General features: G+C 37.1%; 1 protein-coding gene across 1 annotated transcript in view; it reads right to left on the reverse strand.

Moving 5' to 3' along the window:
• LOC111058860 (protein SMG7) overlaps positions 1-16,728 on the reverse strand; it is a 127,589-nt gene that overhangs the window by 14,324 nt on the left and 96,537 nt on the right. Inside the window, exons 12-13 of the mRNA XM_039431880.1 lie at positions 13,670-14,047; positions 5,470-5,604 (exon numbers count right to left, since the gene is read on the reverse strand). Coding sequence (XP_039287814.1) covers positions 5,470-5,604; positions 13,670-14,047 — 513 coding nt within the window. The remainder of the gene's footprint in view (positions 1-5,469; positions 5,605-13,669; positions 14,048-16,728) is intronic.

Below are 16,728 nucleotides of genomic sequence, written 5' to 3' on the forward strand. Positions count from 1 at the left end.
TGACCTTGAGATGATTAGGATAAATGAGTTTGCTCTGGCTGCTGGGTTTTCTTGTGTTGCTCAGAGGAATGGAGGTGTTGCAATTTTTGTAAAATATAATTTGAATGCTGCATGTGTTAATGTTGAACATTTCTGCTTGGAGGGTGAGCATGAGTTTGCATGTGTGACTTTGGGGCATGTCAAGATGTACATAATTGTAGTGTATCGTCCACCATCAGGCAATCTGGGTGGCTTCTTTCAGGCCTTGGAGGATATGATTATTATGCTTAAGAGGCTTAACCCAGGATTTGAATTTATAGTTGGGGGGGACTTCAACATCAATGTTTTACTGAGTAACAATAAAACACGTGACTTTCAGAATCTGTTAAGATCTCTGCATCTATATCTGACAATCCATCAACCTACTAGAATGGATGCTTGCCTTGACAATGTTGCCTCCAGTCTAAGACTGAATGATAATTTATGGTCAAGTGTGGTGCATTATGAGTTGGGTGATCATGAGGCAATCAAGTGTATGGTGATTCCCATCTCCAGGGCAAATAATAGTATAGCAAGTGGGCCTAACCAGTTGTCTGTTTGTACTAAAACAAGATTGATTACAGAGAACAAAGTTAGAATGTTTTGTGATGGACTGAGAGATGTGAACTGGCTGATGCTCCTTCAGCATGTGGATGCAGAATCCAACTTCACAGTATTCTTTGATTGCTTTCTGGGAATGTTCAATCAGTGCTTCCCACTTATTAACTTTAGGAGCAAAAGAAGAAAGGCATCACCATGGATAAGTAGAGAGCTGTTGAATCTTAGGGATATTGTTCTCATTGCTTATGAGAGATACAGAGTTGATGGCTCAAGGCTTTCAAAGTTGATCTATACTGATCTGAGAGATCATTACAGGCTGGAGGCTGAGAGAGCCAAGCTATCATACAATGCTGATCGTATTAGTAGAGCACCAAACAGATGTCTGGCAGCATGGAATGTCATTCGTGATGAGCTGTGGTCTTCTGTGCCAAGGGAAGTTCTGCTCTCTCCAGATGTTCTCAACAACCACTGGATTGGTTCTGTTGAGCAAATAGCAGCAAGGATGACATCACCTGTGACCTTGCCAGCAACAGCAGAATCGCTGACAGCACCATCATTGACACCAGAATCATCATCAACATCAGTGCCAATGACAGCCTCTTCACCGGCACCAGCATCTCTGACAACACCATCATCAACTCCAGCATCACTGATGGCACCATCATCGGTGGCATCATCATCAGCAGCATCATCATTAACATTGTCATCGTCGGCGGCATCATCGTCATCAACATCGGGACCAGTGACAGCCTCTTTACCGGATCCAGCATTGTTGACAGCACCATCATCGACTCCGGCATCATCATTGGTGGCATCCTCATTGACAGCATCATCATCGACATCGGCATAAGTATCAGCCCCTTTGCCAACACAAACATCACCAGTTCAAGGGATGGCTGCATCAGTGGCACTGCCTGTGTGTCATCTTATGCGGGTTCGGCAGCCACCCACAGCTAAACTGGTGTGGCACAGTGTCACATGCGAGGATGTCCTGCAGATCATCATGGGTCTCAAGTGTTCGGCAAGCAAGGACAATTATTGTATGTCAAGTAATTTCTTAAAACGTATCATTAAGTTTATATTGATCCCTTTGACTCAATGAATAAATGAGTGTCTAGCTCAGAATGTATTCCCAGATGAGTTGAAGTTGGCAAGGGTTGTACCAAATTATAAGAATGGTTCTCGCCTGGATCCTAACAACTATAGACCAGTCTCAATTTTGCCAGTTCTGTCAAAAATATTTGAGATCATAATAGCTGGCCAATTGTATGAGTTCTGTGAGCTGAATGGTCTGTTTGCTGACACTCAGTTTCGGTTCAGGGCTGGACGGTCGACAGTGGGCGCTGTTGAATGTATAATTAAAGGGATATGTGATAGTTTTGAAGGGGGGAGCCTTGCTGGGCTGACGCTATGTGATCTCAGCAAGGCTTTTGACACCCTGGATCATGAAATCTTGCTGTCTAAGTTGATTCTCTATGGTGTGGTTGGTGGCCCTCTCCAGCTTCTGTGCTCATATTTGGGTGGACGCAGGCAGGCTGTTCAGGCAGGTGGTGGGCTCTCACAGGCTAGAGCCCTGAGTTATGGGGTGCCCCAGGGATCTGTGCTGGGACCCCTTCTGTTTCTGATTATGATCAATGATGTTGCCCTTTCAGATCATAGGATGGTTGTATGCTACGCCGATGACACCTCTATCATGGATGTTGGCAGGAATATGCATGAGGTCCAGGACTTGATGAATGCATCCAGAGGGGCAGCTGCCGACTGGTTTGCTGCTAACCGGTTTGCCTTAAACAGTGAAAAGACACAAACCATTGTCTTCAGCCTTAGGAATGGGATGCAGTATGTGTTCCCTCCTGTAAAGCTCTTGTGCTTCCATCTTGATAGGAAACTTTCTTGGAGGGAGAATATACAGAGTGTCTGCTGCAGGTTGAACAGAGTCCTGTTTCTGCTGAGGAGCCTGAAGAGCTGTGTTCCCGAGGCATATCTCCGTATGAGCTACCATGTATTCTTCCACAGTGTGATGTAATATGGCATCACACTCTGGGGTGGAGCTGCTGAGGTGGGGGCTGTCTTGCTGCTACAAAAAAAGGCTGTGAGAATTCTGTGTGGTGCTGGATACCTAGCCCCTTGTAGGCCACTCTTTGTTAAGCAGCGTATTTTGACTGTGGTTGGCCTCTCCATTTTCAGGTCTGTGATTGGGGCAGTTGGGGAGGTGGGTGTCCTGCCTACAAGGGGTGATGTCCATGGGCATAATACCCGTAATAGGAATAGACTCGACCTCCCGTATTGCAGGCTTGGGAGAACGCAGGTTAGTTCGGCTTACATGGTGGGAAAGATCATCAACAAGCTACCCATTACAGCGGGGACTCTGCCACTGGCAAGCCTGAGGAGAAAGTTGAGGCTGTTCCTTGAGGATCACCCGTTTTATGCGCTGAATGAGTTTTTCAGTTGTGAAAGTGCTGCTTTGGAGCGGTATTTTACTTGATGCCTGCTCTTGCCTTGAGTGCATGCTTTTTCTTTCATTTTTAATGACTTGTCTATCTGTGACCATCTAATGTGGTTCACATTATGGACAGAAACAAACAAACATAATAATAATAATAATATTAATAATAATAATAATACTAATAATAATAATAATAATAATAATAATAATAATAATAATAATAATAATAATAATAGAGTGGGTTTTTGATCTTGGAGTAACAAATAACAGTTTTTAATAGTGAATTATGATTCAACTGTGTTTGTAAACATTACAAATAATTGCCGGTAAGTTATTATTTTGGGAAAAAATAGTTTTTAGTTTTCAATATCAAACATTGAAACAATGATACTGAATAATTTCGAGGTACAGTTCAATATCTGGGGTGCATTTTTCCCAATAGACTTTTATCATATGAAATAATATCCAACCTAATCATATTATTTCGTCTACAAAGGTAATACAACGATGATAGCTGACAGTATGGATCGTACTGTCAAAAATCCTTATGTAAAGTAAGTTGAAAAATCGAAAACTCGAAAAATAGACAGAACTCTAATGCACATATATTAGAAGAAAAGTGAAGATTCAATTAGTTGAATAATGTGAAGAAAACGTTCATCATTTTTACCATCTGTACAATAAATTAAGGGAGTTTATAATAGACTGTAAAACATATGACAGATATTTTAGAGAAAAACTGGTACCGCTGAAACTAGAACAGGTGACATCAGATACTTGTGGATGAGAAAACTGCGTGAGGTCTACTGTTCACAGAACTACTAGTACAATAGTAAAGCCTTGTGCACACTACTGAGATTTGCATGATGGCGAAGATTTCAACCATTCAGCAGCGGAAGTCCTCAACAAGCACGAATAAAATCACATAATACAATAAAAAACAAATTACAAAAGTTGATTTTGAGCCCAGAAGTTGGTAAAATATAAAAAAAAATAATGAAAGAACATTTAGGTGAATAATTAGAAGGATTGATTTGCATTGATTAGTTTGCAAGATGAGTGAATGTGAAAGTGATTGGTTGCCAGTCTTTTATTTTTATTTTCTCCACTGATCCAGGAATTGAAAATAAATTCAAGTCATACTCGTTCCTACTTGCAAACGTGGAGTATTGTATACTTTCAACAAGTAGTTTTCTTTATTCCTAATTTACAAATTTTTCCCTGATAAAGCATACCGATTAATTTTCATTAATTATCTTTCATCTTGCTGAACTGTGTGTTTTTGTTATCTTATTGCTTGTGATTGTAAATATTGTGAATTTGATTTAGCCTATGGTAGCTTTATTACTTATACACTTAACACTTTAATACGCTATCCTTTATAGTAATACATCACATGTCCAAATATCTGTCTCAAGAGGTTTCCTGTAATTTATAGCATTTGTATATTGAGTAATAGCATTTTATAAGCTGGCATTTTATAACAACGCTGCAGGTACTGTATTAATTCATTACCGAAAATAATAGAGATAGAGGGGAACGCGACAAGGTGCAACCCCGACTACTTGACACTCCAACTACTTGACACCCCGACTACTTGTCCCCTTCTAAAACCGGTTTTTAGGGGACAAGTAGACGTGAGCCATACCCGTCTACTTGTCTCCTTTCTGAGGAGGTGACAACTAGTCGGGGGGGGGGGGGGCACCCTGTCATGAGAGTGCGAGGTGTCAAGTTGGCGTTTACGGTCATGACTAGTTGGCACCTCCGGTCCAGTAGGTGTCAAGTAGTCGGGGTGACAACTTGACGGCAATGGTATATTTTTACGAGGGTACAAGTAGTCGTCTACGGTCACGACAACCTATCCCCTCGACTCCACTCCACAAGAAATCACTATTCCGGCTGGATCTTCATTTGAAAGTTGGAAAATGAAGCCTATCAAGTTCTATAGGAAAATGTTACTGAACCAAAAGTGCTTAGAATTCAATTCTACATCATAACCAGTAATAAAAATTGCTCGATCACTCCTCCCTACGCCGCGGGGGTGTAAGTTGTGCCAACTGGTGCTCTGTAGGTGACAAGTAGTCAGGATGACACCTTGACGCAAGCGTGCAAGGTGTCATGTAGACGTGAGCCATCCCCGTCTACTTGTCTCCTTTCTAAGGAGGTGACAACAAGTCGTGGAGACACCCTGACGCGAGGGTGCGAGGTGTCAAGTTGTCGTTTACGGTCATGACTAGTTGGCACCGTAGGTGTCAAGTAGTCGGGGAACAACTTGACGGCAATGGTATATTTTTACGAGGGTACAAGTAGTCGCCTATGGCCAAAATGACCAGGTGTCAAGTAGTCGGGGTGACAACTGGACGGCTACCCAGATAGAGTAGTTATACAGTTGAAAAGAAAGCTTGGTATATTGATTGAATGAGAAATATTGCACTGCACTGCACCTGTTGGCCAATGTTGACGAGTGTTGTAGCAGTAGCAGTGGACGCAGACGCTGTCGGCTGCTGATGAGATGCCCATGCTCCACTGAACAGCGAGTAAGTCGGAGAAAATGTATTACCCATATGAGATGGGTCACCCTGCAATAAGCCATACAACAAAAAATGTAATCAGACAAACAATTTGATATAACCAATAATATTTTATCATTATTTCGGTTTAATGAAAATTAATTGAATACAACAGAATACTCGACACTCAACAAACTAATCATCTAACAAACTAAGGCTCATCAGTGCCTAAGTTCGATGATTCCACATATTTTATTATTATCATTGTGAAACTGTATTAATATTATATTTCGATTCTAGCAATATATAGTATTGAAAAAAATGATTCAACTAATGGAATGAGGTGAAATCACAGGCATTTTTTGCCCATGAAGACCATTTTCTAAAGATTTATTTGGCTTACTGTATTCATGAGGTTGTTTTTATTCTTTGTTGTTGTTTTATATTGATAATGAGTACATAAGATTATTACTTTGTATGTAAAGTGCATTTTTTTGAAATAAATATCTTTTGTCTGTCTGTCTGTCTGTCTGAGGCTTGATTTGATTTCACTCGAATGGGTAAGTGAATAAAGGATAAGGAACATTTTTTGGAGGAGATGAGATTTCAACATAGATCCGTTCTACACGTTCCAAAGTTCCAAAATGCTGTAATGTAAGTCATATAAGTATATAAGTCAATAGATCAAGGTAGCAGTGCATGGATTCAATCTAAGTTCGAAGCTCTAGTTTAGATTTGTCAATTCTAAAAAAGTAAATTAATATAAATAATATGTTTTAGTACGTTTTGGCTAGAAAAGTGATCGAAAGTATTAGGAGTGATAAATAGCTGTGGGTGAGTGATTATTTAGAAACCGGCCTGCAGTGACAGTTCATTTTGAGGTTAAAGACTGGGAAGTGAGTACAAAACTGAAATCTATTTTCGTAAGTAACTTCATAATTCTCATTAAAGTTGAATATTAAACAAAGAAAAACAATGAACTGTTCAGTTTGCGATAAAGATCTACCGGATGATAATGATTTTATTACCTGCAGCAGGTGTCAGTCTGGTTTACATTATAACTGTTCGGGTGTGTCAAAAAGTACGTGGAAGGCAAAAGGAGTGCAGAAAAAAAATGAATGGGAATGTCCTAAATGTAGATCCAGGAGTAGATTGAATAGCTTTGAAGAAGACTCTACAGACCCTGCTTTCATCGCAATGAAAAGTATGATGGAAAAATTGTTTGCCAAACAGGATAAAATAATCACTGAAAAGATGGATGAAATGAAGGATATGATTGCGAATATCGATCTTAAGGTAGGAGAAATGAGGAAGGATATGGAAATTATTCAAGGAGAATCGGCAAAGTTAAGAAAAGAGTTGGATGATTTAAGAACAACAGTGGAATGTGAAAAGCAATATGCAAGATCCAGGAATATAATTCTTACAGGTATACCTTTCGAAAAAGAGGAAGATCTAGCTCAGAATGTGTTAACTTTGCTGGGAAAAATGGAAATCGAAATAGGATTAAAAGATATATCAACTCACCGACTGCCATCGAAAAATAAACTTCATAGTCCTGCAATTCTGCAATTGAACTCTAGAGCGGTTAGGGATAAAATAATTAAAGCAGCAAGAAAAAAGAAACCAGATACTGGATTAATAAATCCACATCGTCCAAAAAGAGCGATATACTTCAACGATCATCTAACTCCGTATTTTAATTCGCTGATGATGAAAGTGAAAGAGTTAAATAAGGTGAAAAATTATAAGTTTGTGTGGATGAACGGTGATAGAATAATGGTCAAAAAAGATGAGTTATCTAAGGCTATTCGAATTATAAAGTTGGACGATCTGGATAAAATGAATTGACTTAATCGATCCATGGCCAATTATGTTTATCAAGAAATCATTCACATTTTTTTCATTAAAGCAATATTCTATTAAATCTGCTAATCACTTACACAATAAGAACTTAAAACAATATAGGATAATTGTCACATAGTTTTTTTTCCTACTTTGTACTAATTTTTAACTGAATCTGTATATATAATAATTTTTATGCATCAATTGGATAATGAGGATTTGAATTTATACGATGATACATTATGTTTTCAAAGTTTGAATGAGACTAGGGGTTTTTTGAAAAAGCAGATTGTGTCCGGTAATGAAATAAGATTTCTATGCACTAATATAAGATCTTTGAGAAAACATTGGGATAATTTAAGGATAGAATTGGATAATGTAATTAATGAAGTAGACTTTATTGTATTAACGGAAATTAATTTAAGAAATGAAGAAACAAATTTATACGGGATTCCGGGATTTGGAAATAATTTAAATGTAGATCAGATGGAAGGGGAGGGGGAGGATTGGCAATTTTTTATAGAGATGGTTGGAGTGTCGATGAGATTGTAATAGAGTTTAAATCCGCTGAAATGATGTGTCTAAGAGTTAATAATAATGGGAAACAGATGATATTAGCAGCATTCTACAGGCCTCCCAATCAAAATGTCAATTTGTTTAATGAAGAGCTAGAGTATTTTTTATCCTTGGAAAGGATTAAAAATGAAAATAATATTGTTATGATGGGAGATATTAATATTTGTTATATGTCATACATGTATGGATCAGATAATGTATTAGTGTCTAAATGTCTAGACCATATCAATGTTAAATTGCATGATGATTTCTCATTTTCATCTTTTGTTGTTGAAAATAAAATTGCTGATCACTATTGGACAGGTTTGAAAATTGTTATGAAAAATAATTCGTATGTTCATATGGAGAATATTGATGATTGTAAAAGTATAATTTTGAATAGTCGAGTTAATTATTTCATTCAAAATGAATATTGGATATCACAGACCCATCTGAGATCTACAATGAGATATTGAATAAATTTACAAGTATATATGATAAAAGTACAATAAAAGTTAAATTCAATAGACGTAAGACAGAAAATCCCTGGTTCAATGATAGTATTAGGAATTTAATAGATAGGAAAGAGTATATTTGGAATAGGTTGAAAAAAGATAAATACAACTTGGAATTAAGAGATCAATTTAAGAAGATTCGAAATGAGGTTACATTCAAGATTCGTAATGAGAAAAGATTGTATTATCATAGGATATTTTCTGATAATTTGAATGACAGCAAGAAAACTTGGGAGACAATCAATCAGTTTATAAATAAGAAATTAAACCTACTATTTTAGATTCAATTAAGAGTAGTTTCCAGATTAATGATGAGCATCAAATGTCTAATCTACTAGAAGGGTTTAATTTTTGTTTCAAAGAAAGTGTTGAAAAAATAAATCATGAGATGAATGGAGAGCCATTTGACTTGGCGGCACAATTTGAGGAAGGCAATTATACTATTGGCAATAAAATGAGCATGAATCTGAGAAAAATTAATCAAGAATTATTAATCAAAGCAGTAAATAAGCTTAATTACAAATCTTCTGCAGGCCCTGATAAAATTAGACCGCAGGATATAAAGTCCAACTTATATTATTTGAAATTGATTTTGATGCATTTAATTAAGCGAATTGTTGATACTGGGAATATACCACCTTTATTGAAAGTAACTTACCTTAGACCTATTTTTAAAAAGGGTTCTCGAAAAAATTTAGAAAGCTATAGGCCAGTAGGCTCAGTATCTGTTATAATGAAAATTTTAGAGCACTACTTATGTATGCAGTTGCAACAATACTTAGACAAACATAATATTTTGAATAATTCACAATACGGATTTGTTAATAAGAAATCTACTATTGACTTATTAGAAAAAATGACAAATGACATCAATGGTGCACTGAATGATAATAAAATTTGTAATAGCGGTGGCAACAGATTTGAGTAAGGCATTCGACTTGGTGAATTATAAGATCATGCTATCCAAACTAAAATTGATAGGCATTAGTGGAAAATTTCTTAGGATATTTGAGGACTATTTTAGGGATAGGAAAATTGCACGTCATTATAGGTACATCAATTAGTAGTGGTTATAATCAGACATGCGGATTAATTCAAGGTAGTATAATCTCGCCGACACTCTTCAATATTTATGTCAACGATTTGGCTAGTCTAGCATTCAAGGGTAGTATACTACAATATGCAGATGATAATTTACTCTATGTCATGGATAGTGATTTACAAATGGGCTTGAGAAACATGCAGCAGGATCTGAATATGGTAGTGAAATATTTTTACAATAATTCTATCAAGATGAATGCTCAGAAAACTCAAATGATTATATTTAAGAACCATAGAATAACTGTAAATGCTTTTAACTTGTTCAACGTGGTATGTCATAAAACAGAATGCTTAAGAGAGAATAGAGTAGTATGCAACTGTCAACGCCTTCCAGTTAATGATAGTATTAAACATCTGGGTATAAACTTTGATTTACATATGAGATTCAAAACCCATATTGATATAATGACAAGAATAATGAAGGTGGCGCTTTACAAGTGTTCTAGAATTAGTCATTACTTTCCAGTGAATACCAAAAGAATTATATACTTCTCAATGATACAGAGTATTATTAATTATGGAATAACAGTGTACTCCCTAGCCCCTCAATACGTAAAATTGCCATTGGAGAGGACTATGAGAAGAATTGTTCAAACGTTGTTTAATGGAATTGAAAGAAATCTGCTGGGAATTTTATCATTTGATTTATTAGCCAAGTACCATGACTTGTCAAGGAACTATTTTAAAGAGGAATATAGAGTATTAAATGAAATTGTTTATGGGCTGCGACAAAGAAATTACAGAACGCAGAGATATAATAATGTTTATGGGAAAAACTTACCTAATAATAGAATACCCAATTTATTGAACTCTCTCCCCATAGAATTAAGAAATTTGGAAAGGAAAGGTGAAGCTAAAAGGAAATTAAAGGCATATTTTATGAGAATTAATAACGAATAGGAAAAATAGCTAGCATAACTTTAGATTATTCTGATTGAAATTATTAAATGACTTACCCGTTGTAAATGTTAATGAGGTTAGAATACTTGATTCAATGTTATAATAAGTTGGCTATGGTTCAAAACGCATTTAAAGCTAGAAGTTTACTTCCAGATTATTATAAATAATTTTCATGCTACCAATTATATGAATAACTTCCATATTATTTATAAACACTGAATTGAGCCTGGTATAAGTAGATTTGTTTGTTAGATAATAAAGTCATATTCAACAAGATTAAATGGAAACACATAAAAATACGATGTATAATTTGAGCAATTAAGGGTTCAAAATTGAAAATAGTAGAAAAAAAATGTTTTTTGTTGAGTTTATTTCTTGTAATGTTTATACTCTGATGAAAGAAAGGTTATAATAATTATTATTATTATGAAAAAGATCAAAATGAGTTTTAGACTTTTAGCAAGAGTAACTAGATAAATCTTGGTTGTAACCTGTGTGTATTAATTTGTGGCTGAGACGATGAAAATCAAGTTGGCAGCAAATGCCTTCTGTATGGATATCTGTGATCAGAATACTGTGACAAAGTGGGATGCTAAAAAAGTGTACCGACAATCTGTACTGAACTGTTTTCGAACTTCTTTTGTTGACTTTGTGTTCATTGGAAATGTCAAATTGTTTTAAAATAATTATTGTCTGTAAATTTTCTAACTGTATACCTCTCAAATAGCTAAATAGCTAGAGAGGTTATTATATATGTACTTGGTGAAATGTAATATTGTGAAAATTGAAATAAATAAATTGAAATTGAAAAATTGAAATTGAAAAATTGAAATTGAAATTGAAATATCTACTTTGCAATGCCTCCTATGTTTTCACCCTAGGATGTAACTGATTTGGAATAATAGACTTGGTTTAAATGAAATTTAATGTCTTCTGTAGTTGGTAATTGCTGTCTAAACAGCATATTTTATTGGATGAAGGATGTATGTCCACCTGATATTAATCACTGATGGAATGCCCTGCATTAACGACCTTCATCAACTCCAAACTTGTTCTTGATTCACTTTCATCAGATTATTCCCAGTTGAGAAAATCATAGATTATTGGTGTCAAACATTATTAATTTTTTTTTTGTTGGGAATTTTACTATTGTGAGGTCCACGTTATAATGGCAGTGAAAAAAGATAGCAGAACAACGTTGCCGATCCTCTGTCTTGTCAATTCCTTCCATAGACGGTCGCTGATACAGGTTTATTGATGTAATATGAACTGTTCATTCCCGTTTGAAATAATCAATTATATTTTATTAAGCGATAAATTATATTTTTCAATAATTTCATAATGAACTTTCATGATTAAGATGAAATATTTTGTTAATTAATTATTAATTCTACATTCTTAAAAGACGATCTGGCAAAAGAGCAAAGCGAGAAAGAGAGCATAGCGCTATCCGCTTTGTTGAATGATAGACAAGGATAGCAATACCATTGCTACCGGAGTGATCCGTGGTCTAGTGGATAGAGTGCTTGCGTAGCAGCATAGAGATCCCGGGTTCAAACCCTCTCAATACCAAAAGTTTTTTAACCAGATCACTCCCGTGTTATCGGATGGGCACGTTAAACTGTCGGTCCCGGCTGAAGTATGACAGTCATAAGGCCCATTGACGGCTTAAATGATACTGGGTCCGGCAGTCAAACCTGACGGTTTTTAAGTGGGGATAGGTGGTGGTGGGGGTGACTGGGCGGGTGGGGATGGGCGCCATCTTGTTCACCTTGAGTGGAAGTTCATTAGTTCAGTAACAATGGAGCGTTGGACCGCTGAACATCGTGCGTTTGTAGTCGAGACGTTTTTTAGAAATAATGATTCTGTGATTCTAACGCAAAGGAGTTTCCGTATACGGTTTAACATTCCCCCTCGTGGTGCGATCCCGTCACGAAACACAATTCTTCTGTGGGTTCGGAACTTTCAGAACACTGCGTTTGGAACCACAAGAAGGAGAGGAGGATCACCTCGAACGGTAAGAACTCCTGCTAACGTTGAGGCTATTCGACATGCTTTTGAACGGAGCCCTCGTCGCTCTGCCATTCGTCACGCCCAAGCTCTTCGGATCTCCGACCGGTCTGTGAGACGTATTCTTCATGACGACTTGAGCTTCCACCCTTACAAGATTGCTATTGTTCAAGAGTTACAAGCAGGAGATTTTGGTAGAAGGTTGAATTTTGCTGAAACCATGTTAAGAAAGATTGAGGAAGACCCTGGAATCATTGTTTTGACTTCAGACGAAGCTCATTTCCACCTTAATGGATGTGTTAATAAACAAAATTTCCGTTATTGGGCCCCAAATAACCCACGGGAACTTCATCAGCGGCCTCTTCACTGTGAAAAAGTAACTGTCTGGGCTGCAGTGTGTAGGTCAACAGTTATAGGGCCTTATTTTTTTGAAGAGGGTGGCCATACAGTGACAGTGAACTCAGAGCGTTATGTTGCCATGATCCGTGACTTTCTCATTCCTGAGTTACGTCGCCACCGCATACCTCTCAGGAGGGTATGGTTTCAGCAGGACGGAGCTACTGCCCATACCTCGCGGGCCTCCATGGCTCAACTCAGAGGATTTTTCCCAGGCAAGCTGATCTCGCTCAGGGGTGACATTGAATGGCCAGCACGTTCTCCCGACTTGTCCCCTTGTGACTTTTATCTGTGGGGGTATCTCAAGGGAAGAGTGTATGTTGACAAGCCAAGAAATTTGGATCAACTGAAGGAGAATATTCGGCGAGAACTTCGTGAGATCCCGCGGCAAACGTTGGAGAGAGTCATGACGAACTTTTCCAAGAGACTCGTACAGTGTACAGAAAATGGTGGTCAACATTTAAATGACGTAATTTTTGCGCCGTAAGCTATTTTTCAATTTTTTTTAATACTAAATGTAATTTCCAATTCTCCTCTTTACAATAAAAAAAATATATAAATATATCTCAACAGCTTTTTAATTTATCCAATATCGAATAATGATTGTAGTTAAGTTGCACTTTAAGATGCGACAGACTTATGCGCCACCAACAAGCACATTTCACTTCTTATTAGCTTATTGTACCTTTATTTGTACATAAACAGTAAGATACAGATATGATACGCTGATGAAAAGTGAAATGCGCATGTTTGTACACACATTTACGTAGTGTGATAGTAGCTACGAAAATAGAGAAGGTAAAAGCAAATCATTTCAATATTTTGTAGTAAGTTAATGTTAGTGAAATGTGTGTTTTGAATGGTGACCTGTTGGCAGGTTCCCTAGGCGAGTGGGGCGGCACTTGTCTGTCTGCGGTGGCCGAAGTCCACCAGAGCGGAGGCGGCGGCTGCCGCTTCTCATCTTGCCCCTGCCAGGGGTTGGTCGGGGGCGGAGCGGCAAACACGGTCGGAGGCGGCGGAAACCGCGTGTCAAGCGCGGTGGCGGGCGGAGGCGGCGGAAAGTGGAAAGCGTTCGACATTGGTGGAGTGGGCGGGAACGTGAACGGCGGTTGCAGCTGCGGCGGAGGCGGTTTAGGGGCAGTCGGGGGCGGTTGCGGTGGGGGACTCGGTGACGGGGTTTTGAATTTTACCTGCAAAAAATTAACCATACAATATTGGCATTGACTCTAAAAACAAGAATCAAGAATCTATCTATCAAGAATCAAGAAAAAATCAATATCTGTAAAGGATTCTCTTTGAAAAAGAATTCTATTCTATCACTTTTTTGCTATTTAAATGAACGACTAGCAGTCAGATTTTTCTGTAAATGGATTTATTCACTTACTGTGACAACGAGATTTTTCTCGTTGAAAGATCAACCATGAAGATGGTGGACCTGCCGAAAGATCTCGTGTCACATTAAGTGAATAAATTCATTTATTGAATAAATCTGACTGCTAGTCGTTCTTTTTAATAGCAAATAAGTGATATAATAATAAGCAGTTCGTGAAGGAAAACAACATTGAAGAATTCTATTCTATTGTGTGCTTCACATATCTCAATGTGCCTCTGGCTATTGAAGAGGAAACATCTATCGTTGTTCAATGTTGAGTTATCTCTTGAACCGGTCGGATGCTCTTACTATCGCTCTAGCAAACGTGCCTACTCCGGTTTCTCAAAGCGTCGAGTTGTTCTAACCTAAACGTTTATTTACTTCATTTCTAAAACGAGTTTGTAAATCTATTTTAATTAACCATGGATAGTGAGTGTTTCAAATGTAAAACCCATTTCACCAACATCAAAAAAATCATTGAGTGCTCGGAGTGTAAGAACGTCTACCATCCAACTTGTTCAAAACTACGCACCATTGATAACTTCAAAAAACTTGGGGCTCGTAAGGCAACATGGAGGTGTGATTTATGAAAGTTTGAGTCTTAACTGAAAAAAAAACTGTGAGTGTGAGTGTTGAGTGTGATCAACGAGACAATTTAGACTCTTTAAAAGAGTTTTTCACTGAATTTATCAATTGTAAATTTGAGGAACTGAATAATACTATTTCCAACTTGAATAGTATTACTGTTGAATTTAAAAACTCGCTTCATAGAGTCTGTGATGAAATACTGCTTTGAAAACTAATTATAATAAACTGGCTATTAAAAATTCAAAACTGCAACGAGTTATTAATGAGCTAAAACAGCATTCTTATTCCGATAATTTAGAAATTGTGGGAGTCCCGGAAACCAGAAATGAAGACGTTTATTCTGTGCTTCAATTTACAGCCCTGGCAGTAGGAGTTCCATTCAAAAGAGAGGATATCTCCATCGCCCTACGGGTCCCCTCAGCTACGAAAAAAACTAAACCAATCATCGTTCGTTTCGTTTCGCGGACTACAAAACTACAATGGAGAGATGCTGCAAAGAAAAAGAAAAACCTGTGTTCTACCGATATTCATCCTAATCTTTCACCTCAGAATATTTACATCAACGATCATTTAACCGCGCACAATAAGATCCTTCTTGGGAAAGCTAAAAACATGGCCAAAAATGGTAGTCCAGTCAAATGGTCGTTTTTCAGGAAACAGCCCCGAAAGAATTTTTCTCGACGGTTCTATATGTATTTTGGGGCGCTAAATTCGAATCTGAATTTTGCTGACACGCCAGAGGGCGGTTTCACCCCCAAAATTTTGGACTTTTTTTAATTTTCCCATTTTATCTCGTGAACCTTAAGTTTATCAAGAAAAATCATTCTTGACAAAATTAAAGAGAATAAGATTTCCAATGAATTGAGTGGTCGCGCAGGATTCTACCATTTTTGGTTCCGGAGCTACGAATTTTCAAAAAAGGGGTATTTTTTAAAGGGTTTTCAAAATTATGCAAACCTACCACTTCTACCCTATACAACATTGATATTTTTCCAGTATAGATAAAATACCACACATCACGTGAAAGAACAATGCATCATGAACAGGATCACTTAGGAATTTTCGAATTTAGTAGTGGGGGGAGGGGGGATATACCCAAAAATAGAAAATCATGTCCTACAGAAAAAATACAAATTTTTCATTATAATACCTTTTCAAGGCCTTCCTAACAAAAAAATACATATTTCGGCTGAAATCATCTCACGCGGGTTATTTTCTATGAGAATCACCCGTTAGAAACATTTAATTTCAGTATTTCCTAGTGGGGGGTACGTCAAGGATCAAAACTTTAAATACTTATAACTTTTGACAGAATGATCAGATCTCCTCGTACTACAGCTCATTCTTCTCAGCTCGTCAAGGCGGTTCAAAATCATGTATCATAACTAAAATTTGATGGAAAAATGAAAAAATCCATTTTTAGTGTATTTTAGCCCCTATTTAAATACACAGAAAAATGGCCAATTTCTATATTCAAAACTGTTTATCTCGGTAATCCGAAATGATAAAAAATGGTACTTGGTCTTGATTTAAAGAACAGAATCTCCTCTTTCATGTGAGGTAAATGAATTTTGTAAAGATATAATTGTGAGGAAAGATACGTTTGATTAAAAAAATCAAGAAATTTGCGATATTTTCCTCATTTTCTCAGTCTCGACAGTTTTTCGACAATAAACAGTCATGCAAGATGGGTTTAAGGCAACGTAGCTTATAGAGCATGCAGTTATCTTTCATTTGAGACCAATCGCAAGTTTCTATCATGTATCTTACTCGTTTTAGAGAATCTTGAATAACAGTAGAATCGTAGAAAAAATTAGAAAATGAAAATTATCATTTTCTCAATTAGCTGTAACTTTTGAACGGTACTGAACGGTACGTCGCGAATTTCTTGGGCGCCAGACGTCTTAGCCC

The sequence above is a fragment of the Nilaparvata lugens genome, chromosome 7 (assembly GCF_014356525.2).
Source record: "Nilaparvata lugens isolate BPH chromosome 7, ASM1435652v1, whole genome shotgun sequence".
In the NCBI taxonomy this organism is placed as follows: Eukaryota; Metazoa; Arthropoda; class Insecta; order Hemiptera; family Delphacidae; genus Nilaparvata; species Nilaparvata lugens.